This window comes from Vanellus vanellus, assembly GCF_965231255.1.
Source record: "Vanellus vanellus genome assembly, chromosome: Z".
In the NCBI taxonomy this organism is placed as follows: domain Eukaryota; kingdom Metazoa; phylum Chordata; class Aves; order Charadriiformes; family Charadriidae; genus Vanellus; species Vanellus vanellus.
This window is the reverse complement of record NC_138908.1, coordinates 59831803-59853712: the sequence shown is the minus strand read 5'-3', so window position 1 is coordinate 59853712 and position 21910 is coordinate 59831803. Positions and strand designations below refer to the sequence as shown.

Here is a 21910-nt window from a genome sequence, read left to right as displayed (position 1 = left end):
CTATCTCAGTTTCCACTGCACATGCTGCTGTAATTATTAGGAGGTCCAAACAACTGCACAGAGCACAGACACACCAAAAGCTCCTGAAGGTCTTCAGCTGACTGTCTTCAACAGCATAAGCAAAGACAGATATGGAAACAGCGCAGCATTTCACATTACACACTGGGGCCAGTGCCAGTCATAGTTTTAGGCCTTCCTAATCCCTCTTGCTACTTAAATTTATCAATCAGATGAAATTAAGGTGCCTGGAAAGGGAGGAGACAATCAGACATTTGCTGAGTTCAAGACACTGCTTATAAGTAGGAGAAGAAAAGAAACAGAGGAGGAAGGGGCTATATGGGCAACACCTACTTAATAAACTTGCTAAGGTGTATGTGGCAGCATAAGGGCATGTAAGCAGCCACAACAGATGTGGCTAAACAAATAAAATGTGTTCAAACAAACAAAGTCTCTGCTTATTTTGCAAGAGAAATTTTTAGAAGGATGCAATCTGAAACAACCCCAAGGGAAAAAAAAAAGGCAAATCCAAAGCTGAATAGCTCTAGACCTATACACTATAGCTATCATACTTTTTATAGCGCTGCAAAGTTCTAACAAGTCTTTGTCTCAAAAGTTATTTAAACTTGTGTAGAAGGTTCGTTAAATACGTGAAAACTCTTCTTGAGGCCTGGAAGCATTCCTGAGCTCCCTGCAATGACTAAGCCTTTCACCTTCATTTTTATTGTTTTGAAGCAGAAAATTAACTTGGGAAAGGCACAGAGGAAGTGTTCCTTCCTTACTAAGACTCAAGATGCTTGTGGAAAGGAATATGAAAAAGAAAGAGGTATTAAGCCATGGAGAAAAGCAGAAGCATCTATAGCAGAAGAAAAATAGTCCTTTGAAGGCTGCACACAACCCAGATCCCATGTGAATGTAAAAATTATCTCTTTTACAATTCAAGTTAGAAAAGGTGCCCAACTTTCTCTTAAAGGTATAGCAAAGTAAACCTTTATAAATGTCATTGGTGTGCTAGAAGTCACATCAGCAGACTGTCGCCTAGGTCATTGATTAGTATTTCCACAGAATACTGTAAAAACTGCATTGTGATCATTGGCAAAGTTGTTTCAATAAATGCAGTGAGTTTAAAAAAAAAATGCTGTGAATCTGTAGGTTTGCGGTCTATGCCCATCATCAAGCATTCGAGGCTGCTGACTAATTGCCTGGATTTTCCATTTTAAGACGGCATGCGTTAAACATAGGGCAAACTGTTCACTCTGCCCTGCCTTTACACAACCGGCACTGCAGGTACAAGTCATCCCTGGAAAGCACAACCATAGGAAAGTATGATCAAGAAACGCCACCTGCTGTCTCGTGGATCACTGTTCCAAAAAGCTGTTGGAGTGCGAGGACGTGCACAAACCTCACGTTTCGTTTTGTTGCAGGAAGAGTATCTGAATATGATTAACAGCAATCTCTTCCCACATAACGGTACCCAAAAGAGCCCTCAGACCCTCATCTGAGCTACTTACTATACAAAGCTTTAAGCAGCATTTCCTACAGAAGTCTCTTGCAGTAAAACATAGAAAAAAAAAAATGCAGTGATTCACTTCAAAATGCAAATACCTTTTTTTTACAGATTGTTCACCAAAAAACCCCAAACCAAACTATTAATTGAATTTCAGAGTGTTGTCTTCTCTTTAATACTAGTCAAGGTTCATCCGTGATTAAAGCTCCATATAAGCAAAGTAGAATTATGCCACACCCTGCAATAATATAGCACGCATGCTATTCTCTGAGGCTGTCTCCAAAAAATGCTCTCCAGCACCTCAGCCCTTGACATTCCAGCCACTCTGGCCCAGCAAAACCGCTGCATATTTGCATAATTTTAGACAAGTTGGCTTGGTGATCCTGGGCGCTGGGTCACCAGAAGCCAGCCACACCTAAACACACTAACCTAAGCACATGGCTGAAGACTCTTCTGCACAAAAGCCAGTGCACTCAGGACTTTGATACACCAAAAAGGTAAATTTATAAATACACATTCAAATCCAAGCTTTCCTGATTAGCAAGCCTCTGTGCAACTTGCACAACTCTGTGCAAATTAGACTGTTTGAAATCAGCTGCATAAATATTAGAAGTTGCTCTTTCCTCCTACCTTTTTTCCTCAGGGAGGACGTTACCAGTCTTCTGTAACACTTCCAGAGCAACGTTCAATATTCAAATGCTTAATTGACTGAATTTTGTTTGTGTTTCTTTGAAACTACCCTTTAATCCTTCTTGGGTCCCTGCTTTCTTTTTCTACTGAAGTATTGTTAGTTCCTTACAGGCACCCCCCTTCCCTCTCAAGACAAAGAAACGGTGCTTCTTTAAAACAAATTATTGACTTAATAGTTAGCTTGAGAAAATTAGCCCCAAGAAAACAAGTAGTCAAGAGAAAAAAGAATGCAAAACATCACCTATATTTACAATTGTAATAGAAGTTATCATTACTTCAGTTGCAGGTAGGATATAGCCTCAGTCAGAAACCTAACCAATTCAGATTAAAACAGGCAAACCAACCAACAAACACATGCATCTCAGTTCTAGGATGAACGAACTTCTTGCAATTAATACAACTTGGAAAGTGCCAAATAAGGAAATTAAACAGAATCGACCTTATATATTTGCTATGTAACAGGCTAAATGGGTCAAACTATATACTATTGCTTACAAAAATGTAGTTTTACATCAAACAGTTCTCCTGACATTACCAACCAAGTAAATTGAAATTTAATATTTTTTAAACTAATCCTTGCCACACTGCAAGCAGCCTTTACAAATCCTGTAAATTTATTTGTGGAGAAAAGACTGGGTCTGTATTGTATTGGAAATGTTGAAAAAATTCCCAGCTGAGGGAAAAGAAAATGGTTAAAATTAAAAACCTGAATTATGTGTGGAAATACATGCTACACTATAATATAGAACAAGTAATTAGCTGTGTTCTTAGACTAACGTATGTAGCACTTTAACATATGCAACCCCTCATAAAAAGTGTGCACACATTTCACAAAAATGTGATACAAACTTCAAATTCTTCTTCACTTACACTTGCATGAAATTCGATCCACTTTGTAACACCTTTGTGTATTTTAGTATTAACAACACATTGGTGACAGAAAGGAGTTACAGTGTTAGAGCATCAGAAGGAAACCTCTGACCTGCTGTAGCCACATTTGCTTGGATGGCTAAAGATGCATTTCTGCATGGATTGGTTCTTGTTTCTTCAGTGACTCACTCACTGGCTTCAGCAAAGTTTCACATAGCATTGCACAGATTCATTCACAGAAACAATCCTGTGAGTTCTGACACTTGCTTGAGGGGGGGAAGAAACAAAATAAAAATAAAAAGAAGCCAAAGGAGGGAGAAGGTGGTCCAACTTGGACAGTACCAAGCTGGGTTCCACCTACTCTTGTGCTCACAGGACTGCTAAGCTCTGTACCAATGGGCACATCACTCCATACGCACAAGCAAACCGAAAGTACCTGAGTGCCAGCCAAGGTATAGCTGTTTCCAATTCCTTCTATTCTGGATGGTCAATGAGAAAAGATTTTGGGGTATACAGGACTTATAGTTACAACCAGCTTTTTATTACTAGAACCAATCATATTTGGCCTGGAGTCATTAAAGCTGGGTTAACATGAAGCTTCTCTGTACTGTTTTTACCATCACTTGTTCTGCATATGAATGAATTATGTGCATGATGTGTAATTCTAGTCTAAAAAAGTCATTGTACTTGCTATAAGAAACTTGTTAGGACTTAGTTGCAAATTTGTATCAAGATCTGCTTATCCTGGGAGCCTTAATATCAGAAAATTTGAAGGAAGCAATATAAGCGGCCGCTCAATATGAGGCTCTGACTTTTGTTCAGGAATCTCTTTCAAGTGAGAAAACAACCAGTTGGTTACCATGCTACCTCCCATAGCATTTCCATGATACATTTGATATGAAAAAACATACTAATATGCTGCTTCTGAAGACAGACATTAAAGGGAACAAAAGATGCTTGCTTTCCTTTGATTCTCTTGAGATGGAGAGAATTTGAATAAACAGTTAAAGCACTTCCATACTCTTTTATCTAGACTCTGGACTGCATCTAGCCTTTCAGTCAGAACATCACATCTGATGAAGACTGAATTTTCTTCTCATGAACCACAGAAGTCAGGTCAGATACGCATACTATTTTGTTCATTTCCATCAGGACATTGGGCATAGGAAAATCATGATTTAAGTGCCTGACGAAAAATCTCAAACCATTCTATCACTCCATTTCTGAACAACACACCACTACTGACGATCACGACTTAGTTTTAGCAAAATTGAAACATGGAAGCTACATGATCTGTATTTAAAATGCAGTTTTGCACAAACAACTTAAACAATTGCTCATTGTGGAGGAGGGGAGAAGACATTTTATTTGAACCTGACTTCTAAGAGATTCAAACAGTAGTTCAGCTTGCCATCAAATATTGAACTATTCCAACAATAGTTCTGACCGAAGCTGTTTAGCAGCCTGATAGCCCAATTGCTTCCGATGTAAAAGCTTTGCAGGTGTCTTCTTTGAACTAGGAATCTGGAAAAGCATGTCTTCCAGTGTGCACATGGTTATCCGTCCTGAAGTTTGTAGTTTCGTATAAATATCTCCTAATTTGACAGAAAGGTCGGGGTTTTCTTCCATCTTTTCCCTGACTGTGGCCAGCTAAGGAGGAGAAAATGACAGACTGTGTTACAGCTCAGCAAGTGAAGATCTCATTCAATCAATATATTGAAGATAAGCAATCGCTCAAAGAAAAAAAAAGTACACAACATATGTGGCTAATGCAATGACTCGTAAGAAGAGGAGTCTACGCAGCACACATTATACATCACCAGACAATGGTGGAAATGCACTGGATACCTATTAGAGACAGTTTATTAGATTTAAAACTTCCTCAAAGTTGTACAGTCCTAATACAGACTAACACAATTATTTTCTATTTAAAACTAAGAAATGTAATTGCTTCCTGGAATCTACTTTCCAGATCAGCACAATTCTAGTTATTATTATGTATCTCACTAAATGTACAGTACAAATCAATAAGTCAGGTTATAGAACACAGAACATTGAGAAGTTCTGTATGCCATACATAGAGTATGAGCTCAAGTATAAGTGAATCTCTTAAAAACTGTTATTGATCAATAACCTTTTGAGGATGGAATGGGTTAGAACTGATGCTTAGTCTTCTCAGGGACTGTTACAAATTTGCCAGACAAAATCAAAATAGAACATTGACACATGCAACTTTTATTGCAACGAATTTACAAAATGAATTGCTGCTTAAAAAAAAAATTATTTTCAACATAGCAGTTAAAATACATGGATTATGTTTTGAAAGGTATGCCCCCCTTCCACCTGGTATTTGTTATTTACATATCAGTTATTAATTTTGTTTAATAGACAGCAGTGAAAGGCTAAGTATTTAATTATTAACACAGTCTTAAAATATCTTGTTCCATAGACACATTCAAAATGAATACACTAATAAGTTTCAGGAAAAGCAGCAGCAATGCTGCCAAGTTGATAGGGGTATATATGTGCTCTGAAGAAAGCCTTCTTGGTGATCAATACTGTAAAAGCTATTTTTTATGGTAAAATATAGTAAACCAGAAAAGGCTATTATTTCCCATATGACACTTTTCTGTATTAGCATCACAGGTCTTTGCAAATATTACCAAACTAAGAATATCACTGTAATCAGAACTTTGTTCTCATTTTTACATCAAATGAAAATAGCATAGAAGGCAAGGGATTAAATTATTTAATGCCACTAGGGAACGCTTCATCTACATTCAGATGAAATTTGAGATTCTAAGAGCAAGATACACAATAAAACAGGGAAGTGGACAGCTAAGTGCTTTGTCCAACAGTATAGAAAGCCAGCCAGCTGCTTTGCCATCTGAACGCATCAGAACCCAAACAACTTTAGTTGGGTGAACTCAGGAACCTGAAGTTCTGTAGCAAAACCGCCATCACCATGGCTCAGCCAAGCACCATGGACCCCTCCTCACTACTGTATACTTACCACCTGCTCAGAAAACTCGATTTTTTTCACAAAGGGAGGAGTATCTACTTCCACTGCTGCCTCTAAGATCTTTATTACTTCTTCTAGCGAACCAGATCTGAGCTGGACAAGAACCTTAAAAATAAAATAAAACCACACCATACAAACAGTACTTATAATCAGAACGTAAATCTTAAAAGTGTTTGAGGAAGACATGAAACAAAGCAGGACAAAATTATTTCTAGATGCCGTCCTGATAAAAATCCATTAATCATGAAGAAAGCAGGAATGATCGATTTCTACAGAGGTTTGGTTTTTTTTCCACAGCTGGGACCTTGAAAGGAAGGGTGAGCCTGGAGGCAGAGTTCCTCTGATGGAGCTGCACTAGCTGTTCTTGAATGAAGTGGGTTTTTTTCCATATCTTAGAGAGGTCACTTACAGGGCATATGCAGTAGACTTTCTCTCAGGTAATTGAAGAAAAAAACTGTTGTATGTACATATGTGGTTAAGGTCCATAGGGCTGAAGGACGCCTGAAGAGGGCAGAGCACAGATAAGGAAGGCATCCACTTGGAGCTGTGGTTTTTAAAATCTCTTGTAGCAAGAAAGCAAAAAGTCACAATGTCATAAGTAGAAATTGTTCACGGGTCTACACTCACAGATACAGGACTTGTCTGCTTTCCATTCCCACAATTTTAAAAAATGGGGGGAGGGTGTTAACAATTCAGGATGTAACTCATACAACTGGCAGAAATTGTCTTTTGGCTCAAAAACAAGCTCAGCCTGTGCAACTAAGAAGCTGTCCTTCTGTTACTTTGCACATGGGAGTTTTTTTGTCCAGTATAGCATACTTCTCTGCAAGATTCTAATACAAAGCAAGCATACTTACTTTAAGATTATTGACTTACTTTAAGATTACTGTATAGTTTGTTCTCTGTTTTCATTATCTGGGAACAATAAAATTTGGCTTGCGCTACATCGTTCTAGGAAGGAATTATAAATAATAAAAAAATATAGTTAAATGTGTGACACGCATTCACAATAAAAGCTCAAGAACAACAACAGTCTTTCACAACTTTTCAATGAATCACAAACCAGCATCAGCATAGAACCCCTCCACCAAGACCCACAGACTCCAAACAGCATCCAGCCTGTGAAAGGAACACCCCATGCCAGAGTTCCCATGTCATCTGGCTCTTTAGCACATCAGACAGTACTTCCTGCCCCAGATCAGCAAGGAAAGGAAGCACGTAAGCAATACTGAGCATGAGAGCACCTAAAAGATAAAAGATTTTATGAAACACGTGCTCGGTTTGGCACACATCAAAGTACTTAAATGAAGTGCAGCATATGTTAATGTGGGTATTTATCATGCCCAGCACTTTTAACCTTTTGGACGTACACATTTGCAGTACTGTATCTATGCCATCAACTGATCTGTATAGACAGTAAATGTTACACTGACATTTACTAGACCAACCACTGTTACTTGGGATCAAGAAACATCTTACTCACAGCAAGATGTGCTGTCAAAGATCATGCAGATTAAGGAATAGTTAAGCATAATGTGGAGCATTATTCTGTTTGCAAAACAAGAATTTAAACTGATTTTTACATACAGCAACAGCATCAAGGATATTTCATGTTGTTTCAGGGACAGAGTTTTGTTTTTCAACCTCAATGCCAATGAGAAGCCCTGTCATGCCGTCATGCACATGAATAAATTAATTTCAATGATGTTATTCGTCAGCGTCTCTGTTCACAGAGACAGTCCAAAAAAGACAAGAGCGTGGAACAAAATTTTAACAATTCTACTTCATTTAAATCCATGAACAACACCAAACTGCTAGCTCTTACAGTGCCTCTGACTTCTGTTTAGACATGAAGCAGAGAAGGTTCAGAATTTCCTCAAGCTGCATACACAAATTAATGGCAGACGACATACTAGACTTTAGAATTTCCTAGTTGTTATTCTCCTGCTCAATCTTCCACTTTGTACTGCCTCAGAGCCTCTTCGTGTCAGTGAAAACCTCCCCCTGAACAAACATGCTGTGGAGAAAGACAGGCCATCTCCCAGGCAGAAGGGCAATACACATCATAGCCTTTGAGTTTGCCTCCCAAGATAAACACTTTAAAGAGATGATTGTGCAAATATTTTAAATTATCATTTTAATTCTGTTTAAAGGAAACCATCACTAAATAGCAGTATCTGCAGGACTTTGTCAATGGTTACATCTAACCTGCCTGCCCAACCCTCTTCCATTTTCTAAAAATATTCTATATGGCATTGTCACTAGCACAAAACGCCTGTGCATTAGACTCAAGACATATGTTTAGATTTCAGAATTTTCACATTCACTTTGTGTGGTAGTTGTCTATAATCCTACTCTTTCGAGAGCCTAAAAGTTCTATTACTTGAAGTTATTACATAGGTCAGTTATGCTTCCTCTATGTTAGCTTTCTTTCACTGACTATCTTACTACAATAAAACTATAGGGATTAAGGCACAAATCAAAAAAAAGGTACTGTACCTGCTTCAGAGCAGTTGCCACAGCAAAGCAGAGTGCTCGCAGTGGTAATGTGTCCCCTTTTAGCTGTGCTTCTTCAAGCAGTTTCGCAGAGATTTTGCAAGACTCCAGGTTGTCCTGCATAGAAATTTCAAACCTAAGTTGCACTTCTTATTCTTGTGATCCGAAAGGACTGCAGGCAATTGCAATCACATTCAGAAGGCATTCAGAAGTCAACATACTGTAATATCACCAAAGCAACCCATATCTTAACCCAACTAAGCACATTCTGTGCAGCACTTCTTGAGAAATATAATATCAAAATAGGACATACAAAGCTACAGAGTTCAGAAAAGGGCAAAAATAATTTCCATTATTTTAACAACTACACCTTGCCCTATCTGTTTTGGCTTCTACAAGAGATAAAACAACCCTGGCGGTATGCTAAAACTGATACACACTTTCCTTTCCACTCTCCAATCATTCCGAAATCAGGAAGAAAGCTGACTTTTTGTCCTTACTAAAAGCTACATTAGATAGTTAATGAAAATCAATGTTTTCTAAGCATTGAACTACTCAGCACCATTAAAGAAATCTGTGTATGTGCGAACTTGAATATCCAGCTATTTTTAGCCTCTCTTATGGGTTAAATCTTGCAAGATGTTTCCAAAGTACCTATTCTAATATGGTAGCTTAGACATTTGCCTGTTTTCCAACACAGAAAGCTTCCATTATTGCTGGGACTAATTTCAACAGGAGTCTATAGTAAAAGACAATGAGTTTATCTGTGTATTATCTCACAAACCACCAGCTCTCAAAAACAATGCTCCTCACACTAGAAATCATGAGTAGAGCTGACTGGACCCCATACAAAATAATACAGAATCACAGAATGGTTTAGGTTGGAAGGGACCTTGAAGATCATCTAGTTCCAACCCTCCTGCCATGGGCAGGGACATCTCCCACTAGACCGGGTTGCTCAAAGCACCATCCAACCTGGCCCTAAACACCTCCAGGGATCGAGCTTCCACAGCTTTTCTGGGTGACCTGTTCCAGTGCCTCACCACCCTCACAGTGAAAAATTTCTTCCTAACATCTAATCTAAATCTACCCTCTTCCAGTTCGAAGCCATTACCCCTTGTCCTATCACTACATGCCCTTGTAAAAAGTCCCTCTCCAGCTTTCTTGTAGGCCCCTTTCAGATACTGGAAAGCTGCTATAAGGTCTCGCTGGTGCCTTCTCTTCTCCAGGCTGAACAGCCCCAACTGTCTCAGCCTGTCTTCAATGGAGAGGTGCTCCAGCCCTCTGATCATCTTCACAGCCCTCCTCTGGACCCACTCCAACAGGTCCATGTTTTTCCTCTGTTGTGGCCTCTAGAGCTGGACGCAGTACTCCAGGTGGGGTCTCACCAGAGCAGAGCAGAGGGACAGAATCACCTCCCTTGACCTGCTGGCCACACTTCTGATGCAGCCCAGGATGTGGCTGACTTTCTGGGCTGCAATCACACATTGCCAGCTCACGTTGAGCTTCTGATCAATCAACACCTCCTTCTCCTCAGGGCTGCTCTCCATCCATTCCCCAACAATCCTGTATTTGTGCTTGGGATTGCCCCTACTAAACTTAAATAATACCTGATAAAGTTAAAAGCTGGCAGTCGGATTTAATGATTTAATAATTAGCCATGATTTAATGGACAGTGTCATCCTTTGGTTGCTTAATGGATGCTCTTCTGTGCCACTGCTCAATGGTTTGCACAGCTTGTGAAAATATCTTTCAAACTACATGAAAAAAACGTGGTTTAAAAAACGATCTTTGAAAATTTAGAAACATTCTGGCCACCAGAAGATTGATTATTATTACATAAATATTTTTTTTTGTCATCGAAAGGCCTATATCCCTTTCCTGCACTAAAAGAAGGACCGTTACCTTAGAGGATACCAGTGCCTTACAATGATTTAAAACATCTCAGAAGTGTTTAGAGTTGACCTCTAAAACACTTCTGTACAAAGATTAAACATCAATTCCTTTGCAATAATCTGATCTTTAAGCCTTGTACATTTTTCTGTACTGGTCTCTGGCACGATTATTCAAAAGAAACCAAGAATTAACCTGGTTTCTGGTAAAAATCTGTTCTTGATACCAGCACCATTATTTCCCATATTCAAGTAGTGCATCTTGAAGATATTTCCCTTCAAGATTTTTTCTGAAGTTTCTTATGTTTCATCCTGAGCAAAACCACTTCTGAGCTTCATGGTTTCTCCTGCCACTAACAACTGAATCAACAGATTAAACTTTTGAAAGAGCTCCACCTAATCCTCTTTAGTGCATAAAGGGTTACTGCAGCTTATTCCTTTATTGATAGTATTTTATCTTAACGAAAAAAAACCCACTAATTTATTGTGGCTGTTAAAGCAAGTGGGTGACAGTTTAGAAACATTTCTCCTCTATTTTTATCAATTCACTAAATAAGCAATGATGGGCCAGATTCTCTACTGAAAACACACATAAGGCCAGAAGCAGTAGAAAACGGAAGTCTCAAGAACCTCTCCCTGTCGCACATGCCATGGATCCAAGCCCTCTGACAGAAGGCCATGGAAAGAACCATGTAAAAATTTTACGAAGAAGCTACAGCAGACACATTAAAGGATACCTCAGAGAAATAACGGGATTTTCTGTGAAAGCCTTCACCTAAATGGGCACAGTATAGACCAAGGAGCTACCTTGAAGTGGTAATTATTGGCTCAGTGGATGCTAGTAGCAAACAGCAGCTTATAAACCTGGTTTGTAGCATAATGTCAGAGTCTACGTACATTCGTAACTTTATAAAAAAGGTGCCTTCTACGTAGAACTGGTAACACCCCTAAACTAACCATCAATCTCTAGCTGATTTCAACAGCAGACAACTTCCTTAGCTCTTTCTCAGCTCTGTACACTGTCCTCCATTCTCCCAACACCAAAGCCACACAGCTATTGCTACTTCCACTGATCTAAAGGCAGTCCTGAATTATTAGAATTGAGAATTTCAGAAGCACCACATCAATTACTGCTGAGATACCATTTTAGGCCAACTCCTTTTTATCACATATCCACTCAGTTTCATTGAATGGTTAACTGACAGACTTGAGGAAGTTTAATCTAGTGGTATACCTTTTCCTCAGCTAGCGTCCTTCTTCCTAAAAACATGGGGAAATTGAAGAAAAGTTTCCTACTGAGTTTGGGAAGGGCCTATGTTAATATTTCAAATTGCAGAACTGATTCAAATCTGGAAAGGAAGATTAAAACAAAAAAGTTTGGGGATCTCACTCTGCTACAAAAGGGAAACAGTTCTAAGGAAACACTTGCAGAAGCTACATAGCCTAGTTTCTTACTGTGTTCATGCTCTTTTTCTCTGAGCTAAAAATACCGTTAAGCTCAAGGGGCAGCCTGTCTCTTGCTTGAAGGCATTCATTTAGGTTTCTTTTCTCCATTCAGATGCCCATTCATCAGGCATGTAGGAACGGATTACCTTTGAGAACTCTAATCCTTGTCAAATTTGAGTGCAATTACAGCAAAGGTTCAAGGTTACTTGGAGGGGGAAGGGAGAAATGGATGGGAGATGTCTGATAAACAGAACATATCATATATATGCCTTGTCTCTTAAGGAAGCCAGACTAGAAACCCATATTGAGGCTCAAGCACAGAATATAGTCTGAAGAGATGCACAGAACCCAGAGAAAGAATACTATCAGCTAATCAAATCATATAACAAATTTGTTCCTTAGTGCTTACGTCCATGTAATTTTTTAGAGATTTGCTTTGTGACATTAGTTTGTATGGGAAGCTATATATGTGCACCATATCACGCACAATGAAGCAATTTAGGTCTCAAATACGTGTAAAATACTTGCACCAGATAAGAAAGCATGACTAGGAACATAGGGAAATTTTAAAATAAAAAAAAAAAAGGGAAGATACAGTCAAGGCATTTCAAATACTTTTTCATCATGTAATACTTACCAGTTTGTAGCATATTGCAAATGCAAGTAGATAGGTTTCTTTGTTGAAAGGTATACCTTGTTTTTTCATTTCGGCCAGAACTTCCAAAGCACCTATCAAAAACACATTAGTATTACTCACTTGACAAATTTAAGGCTGTACTTTTAGTAACTGGGAAAAAAAATCAACATGGTATGAGCTTAGTAAGTCTATTTCAAAATAAGAATGTAAACAGAAATCTATTTCTTTTCAAGAAGTTTAATTTAGGGTCAGTTGGACGTAAATATTTCTTCCCAGGAAGGAATTTTTCAATCTACATTGGCATCTGGCCTTACTGCTCTATTATTTTCATACAAATCTAAAACTTAATTCTAGATACTTGACAAAGCCACTTGCATTCTTCCTAACTGCCCAGAAAGCAAGCCTTTTAAATACACGATCCACCATTTTAGGCAAACTATCTAACAGCACCTCAATAATGCACATACTTCACTACACCACAAAATTGCCTTCAGGATCTGATCTAGTTATTTTTACAGTGGCTGGACTTAGATTTGCCAAACATCAAGAGGCCAAGCACTGCATATTCAACAAATTTCAAATCAAGGGATTTGCTTGAAAAACCTACCCCATACTAAATTTAAGATTTTCTTCAACCAGGTCAGATGATTCCCCCTTATCCTCACAAAGGGCCAAACTGATTTTAAGCATTTGACTTAAATATTGTAGTAGCCACTCTTTGTGGGCACACTAGTAAGACAAACCAAGAGAAGACTATGGTCTGGCTTTGTTATCAAAGGAAAAAGGGTACTCTTCCCTGCTCTGTCACAAATGCAGAACTGCAAAAAAATTATTGAAGAACTTACTGTTCCAAAAACCACGTAAACCAAACTTTGAACAGAGAAAATAAAACCCTATGGAAAATTACAAACCAAAGAGAAGTTAAGCCTTCAGAGAAGATAGTTCAGGAAACCAGGCCCCACCCCCACCCCCCGATAATCACAATTCTGTGCAACTAGGAATGGTAAGAATACCATTGCAAGTATGAAACAAATACAGCCTCCCACTTTTATTACACGCTACAGTGCTGCTCATTCACATCTACACTGATTTACATGAAGTTTGGCCTTCTAAAATCATAAACAAATCAGCAATATTCATTAAATATATATATATTTATATAAACACACACAGAGTGAGAAGCATTCTCCTGAAAATGCATTTGCCTTAGCAAACACAGTACTTACGTTCAAAATGGCCCTTTTTAAACAACATAGTCATCAAAATATGGAACGATGTACTCTCTGAGAAAAAACCACGCAAGTTCTGGAGAAGAAACAGACAAACGGAGGAAGTGTAAAGAAAGTTAGGACAGTGAGCATTCTTAATGTGCATAGCATTTAGCAGGTCTTCCTACTGGAATAAACCACACCTTCTCAAGTTCAATATTTTAACTCTTTGGGTTCCCTGACTGTCCCTCTGTCAAGTAATCTCTAAAATACTGGTGACCAGGTATGGTCAAAAGCTCACTAAAATTAAACAGAAATTTCCCAGAGACTCCCACTATCTTTTTTTTTTTTTTTAAATGAAAGATTGTGACCTCTAAGTTAATGCAAGCAGGGGTGACTAACTAATGACAACTCCAAAATCTCAGCAGAAATACAGCTTACAGCTGATTAACAATATATTCGAGCTAAAGTACCACCACCCTGAAACTGAAAGAATTTTTTGCTAATCACAATATCAAATGATGAACAGATCAGCACAAGGGCTTGAGTGATGACAAGCAGAGTAGCAGAAGAAAGAGCAAGTATATTTTACATTCCACTTCAATCACACTCTGTGTTGTAGTAGCCAAATAAAATGCCAAAAGTATTAAGTCTACATTTCTGCAGCAGAGTCCGAAGAAGTAGTACTGTACCTTACTATCCATCAGTTACTAAGTCCTGCAAGTACTACATGACCTGTCTTAATGACATAGATCCCAATCTAAACAAAACAAAACACAACACGCACATACTCTTATACACACCCAATTTAAGTATAGTAGCCCAAGCCAGACTTCTATTTCTGGCTAGGCGTATCTTACGCCTTAATGAATTAACACCATAGAGATGACTTTCTACAGGCCAACAGAGATTTTTGAAAGCACAACATTATTGCACAGAATCTTTTCAATTTATTTTACACTGGACATGATTAATATCTTGTCATAGCATTTTACAGATGTTCAAAAACAAGTCCTTAAGTTTCTTCAGCACTAAAATGGCCAAGTTCCTGAGCTGATGAATATCATACCACCTCTACATGGTTCAGAGGAAGTCTGAAGCACAGATTAACATGACAAATCTGTTGCTGCAAATAACCCAAGGGATTTCAGACGACTACTACATAAAAACTCAGAAGTGTTCATTTTCAAGAATGATCTAATGCAACACAGGATGCAGGAAAACATGCATCAGCTATGTTTATTTGAGGAATTATTTTTTAAGCAATACTTTTTATTCAAATGATGCAATTATACAGAACTACAATAATAAAGTTATCAGTCAAACTGGCATTTTATTTTCTTTTAATTATTGTTTTGCTATTTTAAAAATAAACCCCATATAATCTGCATCCTTACATTAATGTCACAGACATCCTTGCTACTGCAACACATATACTTGAAGCCCACGCAAGGCTCATACGTAGCATATCAATTACTCATATTTGACTACTAATAATAACATCAATATTTTCAAAATATAGAGGGGAATTACCTGATCTTTGATAAGTTCTACTGCAGGTCTTTCAAGGTTCAGCTCATAACACAGCCTCATAAAGAGGGGCCCAAATTTAAAATTATGTAAGGCTGTGATACCATTCTGTTCATGGTACCTATTGGAAAGATTAAAAAAAGTTAATCACACATGGCATAGAATTTGTCAAGGGAAAACAGCTTTGAAGAGACAGCAAGATCTGTAGGTGCAATGACAGAAGCACGCTTCTCTATCTGTGCCAGCCAATGACATTTAGATAACAGGAGATTAATTTTATGGAAAAAATACTGTTTTGATCAAACGAATATATTAAATAGCAATACATAATCTCTTCTATTCCCAGTAAAGTAACCTGCATTGGATTAGTAGTAGAATGGGTGTCTGCCATGAAAATTTCCAGCTACTTTACCTTCTATGCATAGAGCAATAGCACAGGAATAGCAGTCTATTTTAGCAGCAGTACCTGCTAAATACCTCAATTTTTTCTCTCCGATACCAAAAAATAAATAAAAATATAAAAATAAACTGTTTCACTTCTTTCTTTATAGCTCCTACACTGGATTTTCTGGGAAGGCTTTCATTCACAAAACCTCCTGACCTGCCACTGCTGGGTCCAGGCCAGTTTATAACCAGGAGTGTCTTGGCTGGAAAATGGAAAATGCCACTGAACACATCACTACCTCTTAGCTGAGAGATAACGTTTCTGTGTGGCTTGCCATTCATTCTGCATACCGGTGGAAACCACTTTGCTCCCGTAGCTTGACTCTCCTCTGATCTAAGAGTCTCTGAAGGATTGAAAGATCCAAAGTAAAAGAAAATACAGCCTTAGCTTCAGGGATTAACTATACATATAGCCACTGAATTAGGGCAAGCCCGCAACTGCAGATATAACCTGAGATGATCTAATAAAAGCAAAAAAAAATAAAGACAGAAAGGAGTGTTACCTGGATTGTTAAAAATACCTGTAAATAACTTTTCTAGCTAGTTCCACATCCGATGAAGTCTGACATAAATGCAGTAATTTTTTTAATTCATTTTTGAGAATCATTCCATTTTTCTTCAATTTTTCTTTAATACTTCTAAAATATGGATCTGAAAATAAAACACAGTATAGCAGCAGTCTATAGACAATTCCATTACCTGTTTTGCATACTTGGTACCTGAAACATGGAGATTCAATGAAGCAGAAAGCTTGCTTTTTTCACCAAGAAAAATGCATAAAGCTTCTGACACATAAGCAGGTGTCACCAGGAAGTCATGTCAGACTTGGAAAACCAAGATGCTTATCGTGAACTTAATTTCATTGTGTATGTTATGGAATATATCAGGTAATACAGAAATGCTGAAGAGGAAGGGAGTTTTAAGTGACATTTTCTGCCTTATGTTCTTTTTTTAAAAAGCAAGCAAACAACAAAAACAATCCCACTCAGCATTCAAACAAGCATAAAACCCTCTACTTAATACTGTTCATACAGATATTTTAAATTCTTTCAGAACTGATGCAAACACAAAGAGTCTCATACATAATCTATGTATTTCTATACATAGCCATAAACTTAGAGTTGCTTCCCTTTTCCCTCAAAAAAGAGGTTTCTCTTTTCAGCACATTTTCCTGTAACAAAGCAAGCACAAAGACAAATCTTTCAGTTGGTAATCTCAAGGCTCTGATTCAGACATACACAAGACTAAAATCACATGCACCACCTGGGAGCCATGTTCCCCTAATGGCTCTGCCCCCTGTCTTGGGCAGGGAAGTGAACTTTTTTGTAGCAGTTGCTGGGTCACTGCTGTTTCCACGCTAGTAACCTACACAAGTCATCACCCCAGAGAACAATGTATTCAGCTACTGTATGCTTATTTGTTGCTACATGCAAACACAAGTCCTTCCTCAAGACTGAGATGCAGAGCTGAATCCTGTGAAATCAGAAGAATGTATATATGTAAGTACGCATATATAATGGTTGTGATGTGTTCAAAGGTGTGCAGAAATTTAAAAAACACCTGGGATCTGAACTGCATTTGTAAAGAACATGTAATAGTTATTATAACTACTGTAGGTAATTGTTTAACTGCTGTAGTTAATAGTATAACTATTATATTTAATAGTTACACTATAACTATAATAAATAATAGCTATTACCTATTCTGTGTAACAGAATAGTTATTACTGCTTTTTCCATTTTTAAACCAAGTTTATTACTAGCCCTAATTACTTCTTTTCATCTTTCAAGTATAGGACTAAACACGGAGTACAGAAACCATGCACGCATTCACACAAATAGGTGCTTAGCACACTGTTTTCATCAGTTCTCAGAGTCTAGGATTTGTACAAAAAAACAGATCAACTGTGACCTGTAAAGCAAAATATTTGCCTTCTACAAACCTGTTTTAGCTAGAGTGATTGACCCATACCAATAAATTCAATGTATCAAGTATGAGTATGTCCTTATCACAGCAAAATGTAATAACATTATGACTTACTTACCACTGCCCAATTTAAATTCTACTTTTACTTAATATAGAAAAAATATCACGTTGACTTCGACTCCCTCTCTGTCCCAGAAGACTGGTTTATATAAATTTGATTATTTGCCTCTTCCTTGTCACATCAAAAAAAAATAAAATTAGCTACATCCTTTGGAACAATTGTCAATTTGTATCACTAGAACACCTGTACATGAATAAACAGGCGCAGCAAATAGAGTTTTACCTAATCTCTTTAAATATTAAGGGCAGATTTATGCTTATATTTATGTTCCTTAAAGAAAGGAATTTGTATACGCATCAAACAGCATCACAAAATCTCCATCAGAAGAAATCTACTGATCTTGCTCCTTCAGTAGTAGGGAAAACCTGATTTTGTTTTTCATATTATTCGTATGCATACATCATCTGGAATTGGGAATTTACATTAGGTAAAAGGAGAAAAGATCTAAAAGAATAGGCTAACTAAATTTACAGAGCGGAATAAAAGAGAATTACTGGCATAGGCCTCTGGCTAGTTAAGTAGCTATTAGGCTTTTTATTATCTTTCTCTGCTGATTATATACTTGAATCAAGATTTGCAGACTGAAACAGTATTTTCTATTAGACTATCTGACGAAGTTGGCAAAGCAAGAACATAAACATTTCACATCTTACATAAACACCTTGAATACTTGAAAGATTCTCCATGTTTTCCAACAGCATAACTAATATCATTTCATTCTACTAAGCCTTCCAGTAATTTTAGCTACAAAAAAAAATTGCAAGAGGAAGACATAAGTTGTTGCTTTAAATAGGGTCAATTGCCGTCATACTATACTGACTTTGACTGTCTTGTTTCCTAGGACTCACGCTGAAATTGAGAATGATGATTGTGAAATAAATATTAATACCTTTATTGCCATGAACTTCATTTCTAATTGCCACTTTCATCTGCTGAAATTCTTGTAACTTTATATCATCTTCTGTTAGCAGATACCGCTTCCCTAACACAAGAAAAAAAGAGGAAGATCGAGTTTTACGTCACACTGTCTGTTTTAATACTACTGAACTTTGCTTTTATGAATTACTGCTAATTATTGTGTGATGCCAGACCACTGGCAGCATGACACTAAAAAAAGACTGCAAAAATTACAGTTGCTCATGTCACTGGCAAAAGAACCCGAGCACTATGTCACAACTCTCCAGAGTTAATGCGTACAAGGATGAAGATGTATAGATTTATTGGATGTGCAACAGAAAAACTAGAGACACCATTCCTCTCCACCTAGCCAAGGTACAAGAGGATTCTGCACAAAAATAAGCATCTTTTCCCCTTTCATGCTTTTATAATGATTTGTCTTGTGATCTCTTTGTTTGCCGTAATTCACTAGTGGCACAGCTTCCTTTCCTCACATGTGCTGACCCTGCTACTGTAGAATGCATACCCAAACACAGCAGGAAGACAAAGGAAAACAACACAAAGCTTATTATGTGGATTGTAGTAACACCCAGAACTAGTGAAGTTCTGGTGCAGTACACACATCAGCGATAAGACAGTCATTGAGTCTAGAATCTCAAAATAATCTTTGGGACCCAACCTCAACTGTACTGTGTTGTAAGCTCCTTTACAAAAGCATCATGCAAATGTTATTTGTGAAGTTTTTGCTGTCACAAAACCAGCTCTCCAGTAGATTTTTATTTGCAACCAATGATTTTGTATCAGAGAGTCACTATAATAGTTTACATGGTCACAATCTAATCTTTTAAGTTTTTGGCTTCTTGAAGAATGATTCTAATCATGAAGGAACAAGAGCAAGTATTGACCTGAGTTAAGTTATTTATCCTCCTTCTGCATTTCCCTAGCAAAATGTAACAGGCCATACAAATAAAAACACTTGTTTTCTACACAAGCAAAGTATGCTAGTGACACACTTCAGAAAATCTGAAGAAAAAAATGCATTAACTGGCAACTTTAGCCATTAAATTTAACGGAAACAATTCCAACAAGTAAAACAAATACACTTTATCCAGCATGAAATCGGCCTGGATTGCCCTGCTATTTACTTCCAATAGACCTCTTCAGCTGGGCTAACACCAAATGACCATCCCTGTCCTGGGCCTCTCCAGAGCTGATGCGGGAATCATGCCGACACCTGGAGGGGGGGAACAGGCATACCACACCACATGGTCACTCAGCAGTCACAGGCAGTGTCAGCAGAGAGCTTGGGGGCCGTGGAATTTTGCCCTTCTTGAATTCAATTCACTGGATTTTACTGCTTCCTTAAATTCATAACTTACAGCATTACAGAAACAAACCAGTGTAAAAGCAAGTAAGAGGGCCTCTGAAGAAAAAGGGGGGAGATTGATATGATGGCTGGTGTGCGCGGGGGGTGCAGGCCATCCTGGAGAACTTTAACAACCAACCTGCTTTACCTCAGGCACGCGTCAACCCTCTAAAGGGAAAGTCAGTGAAGAGCAGTGGGCAAATCACCATGCAGGGGGGATCTTCACACCTCTGAGGGTCTAACAGAGACATTAACTGAGCGAAACCTCCACTGACACTGGCGCAGCAGGTCAGGAGCCCCAACGGGGTCTACGCCAGGGAGCCCTCTGCCATACACCTCCCTTCCACGGGCCCCCATTTTGTTCTCTGGGCGAGGGAGCACCTTGGAAATGCCTCTGAATGCCGGGTGCGGTGGTGGTGGTGACAACCAGCAGGTGCACACCAGGCTCTCGATAACCTTGCAGTCCTCCCAGAATAAATACGCATTTATAAAGCTGCATGTTTTGGGGGGGTTGCCTCTTTTTTTTTTTTTTTTTTTTTTTTTTTTTTTTTACCGAATGGCTCGTATCCACCCGGCGGCAAGCACGGAATAAGTTGAGTAACAGTACTGCCAACACTCCCCGCAGGACAGGTCTACCGCACCAGCTCGGCCCGCCCACCGCGGCTCCAACGGGCTCACTTTAAAGCCCACCGGGGGGGCCCCTCGGCCCCTTCCACCCACCCCACCGGCCGCCATTCCCCGTGCCGAGAAGGGCACCCCCGCAGGAACTACAATGCCCGTCAGGCACACGGCCGGCTGCCGCCGCCCGGCCTGTCGGGAGTTGTAGTACTCCGGTCGGCCCCGCAGCCGGCGGGCAGCACAGGGCCCCGGTCGGGCATCCCGCCCCCGCCGCGCAGCCCGCGGTACCTCCAGGCGCGCAGCCCCAGCAGCCCGAGGCGGGCGAGCGAACCGCCGAGCGCCGCACCGCCGCCCGTAACACCCGCTGGGAGCCGCCAGCGAGCACCGCCGCCATCTTGCGCCCGGGGCCTGCCGGCGGCGGCGGCGGAGGCCGGGAGCGGGGCGGGGCGCCGGCAGGCCTGCCCCGCGCCACCGCTCGCCTCCTCCGTCGGCGCCATGGCCGCCCCCGTGCTCAGGCGAGGCGTGCTCTGGAGCGGGAAGGCCCTCAGCGCTGCGGCAGGTCGGTGGTCCATTGGCGAGGCGGCGGCGGGGGGGGGGGGCGCGCTGAGGGACGGCGCGGACCGGGCCGGACCAGACCGGGCGGCGGGGGACAGCCCATGGCGGGACGGGCCCTCGGGTCGCCCTGGTTGCCGCTGGCTGCGGTGGCCGCCGCCGTGGGGAGCGTGAGCAGGGACAGCGTGCTGCGTGGGAACTCCCCCTTCGCCTACATATATATATATATATGTATATTGAAGACAGCTCTGAGAACGGCATATCGCTAGTGTGCAGTGCAGGAGAGCATTCTTAATTTGCTCTTTATAAATACTCCCCCTTGCCTATTTCATAGCTTGGTATCTTAGGAGCTGCCATTTTGGGTCACAGGAAGGCACACAGAGTTGGAGTTGGATGGAGGCCGCCAAATCCGCGGCAGTGAGTGTTCAGCAAAACCTAATTGATTACTCAGGTGACAGAAGCGCGACCGAGACCGATGTTTTTGGAAAGCTGCCTTTTCAAAAATCCTGACCTGAACCCTGTAATGTTTACTTAAAGAGTGGTGATGGTAACTTCATTGCGCCTTTTCAGCTTCCCTGAGCAGAGATTTGCTTCCTGGTAGATGCATGCCCGTGTCTCAAAAACGCTGACCTTTCCTCTGGCACTGGAGCTGCTCAGCAGTGAACTGGCATTGAGAGCTCAACCCTGACCT

At 39.8% G+C, this 21910-nt stretch overlaps 2 protein-coding genes across 2 annotated transcripts in view; one reads left to right on the top strand and one right to left on the bottom strand.

Moving 5' to 3' along the window:
* Window positions 1–4076: 4076 nt before the first annotated feature.
* PTCD2 (pentatricopeptide repeat domain 2) lies at window positions 4077–21164 on the bottom strand (the record flags this gene model as incomplete). The annotated part of the gene is given in 11 exon segments (XM_082497402.1): window positions 4077–4714; window positions 6078–6191; window positions 6963–7037; window positions 8586–8699; window positions 12558–12649; window positions 13784–13862; window positions 15299–15416; window positions 16261–16390; window positions 18676–18768; window positions 20956–21121; window positions 21123–21164. Coding segments are annotated over 11 exon segments (1248 nt in total). The 3' UTR covers window positions 4077–4489.
* The window catches only part of MRPS27 (mitochondrial ribosomal protein S27), a 49183-nt gene continuing 48409 nt past the window's right edge, over window positions 21137–21910 (top strand). Inside the window, exon 1 of the mRNA XM_082497403.1 lies at window positions 21137–21226. Within this exon, the coding sequence (XP_082353529.1) occupies window positions 21163–21226 (64 nt within the window). The 5' untranslated portion in view covers window positions 21137–21162. The remainder of the gene's footprint in view (window positions 21227–21910) is intronic.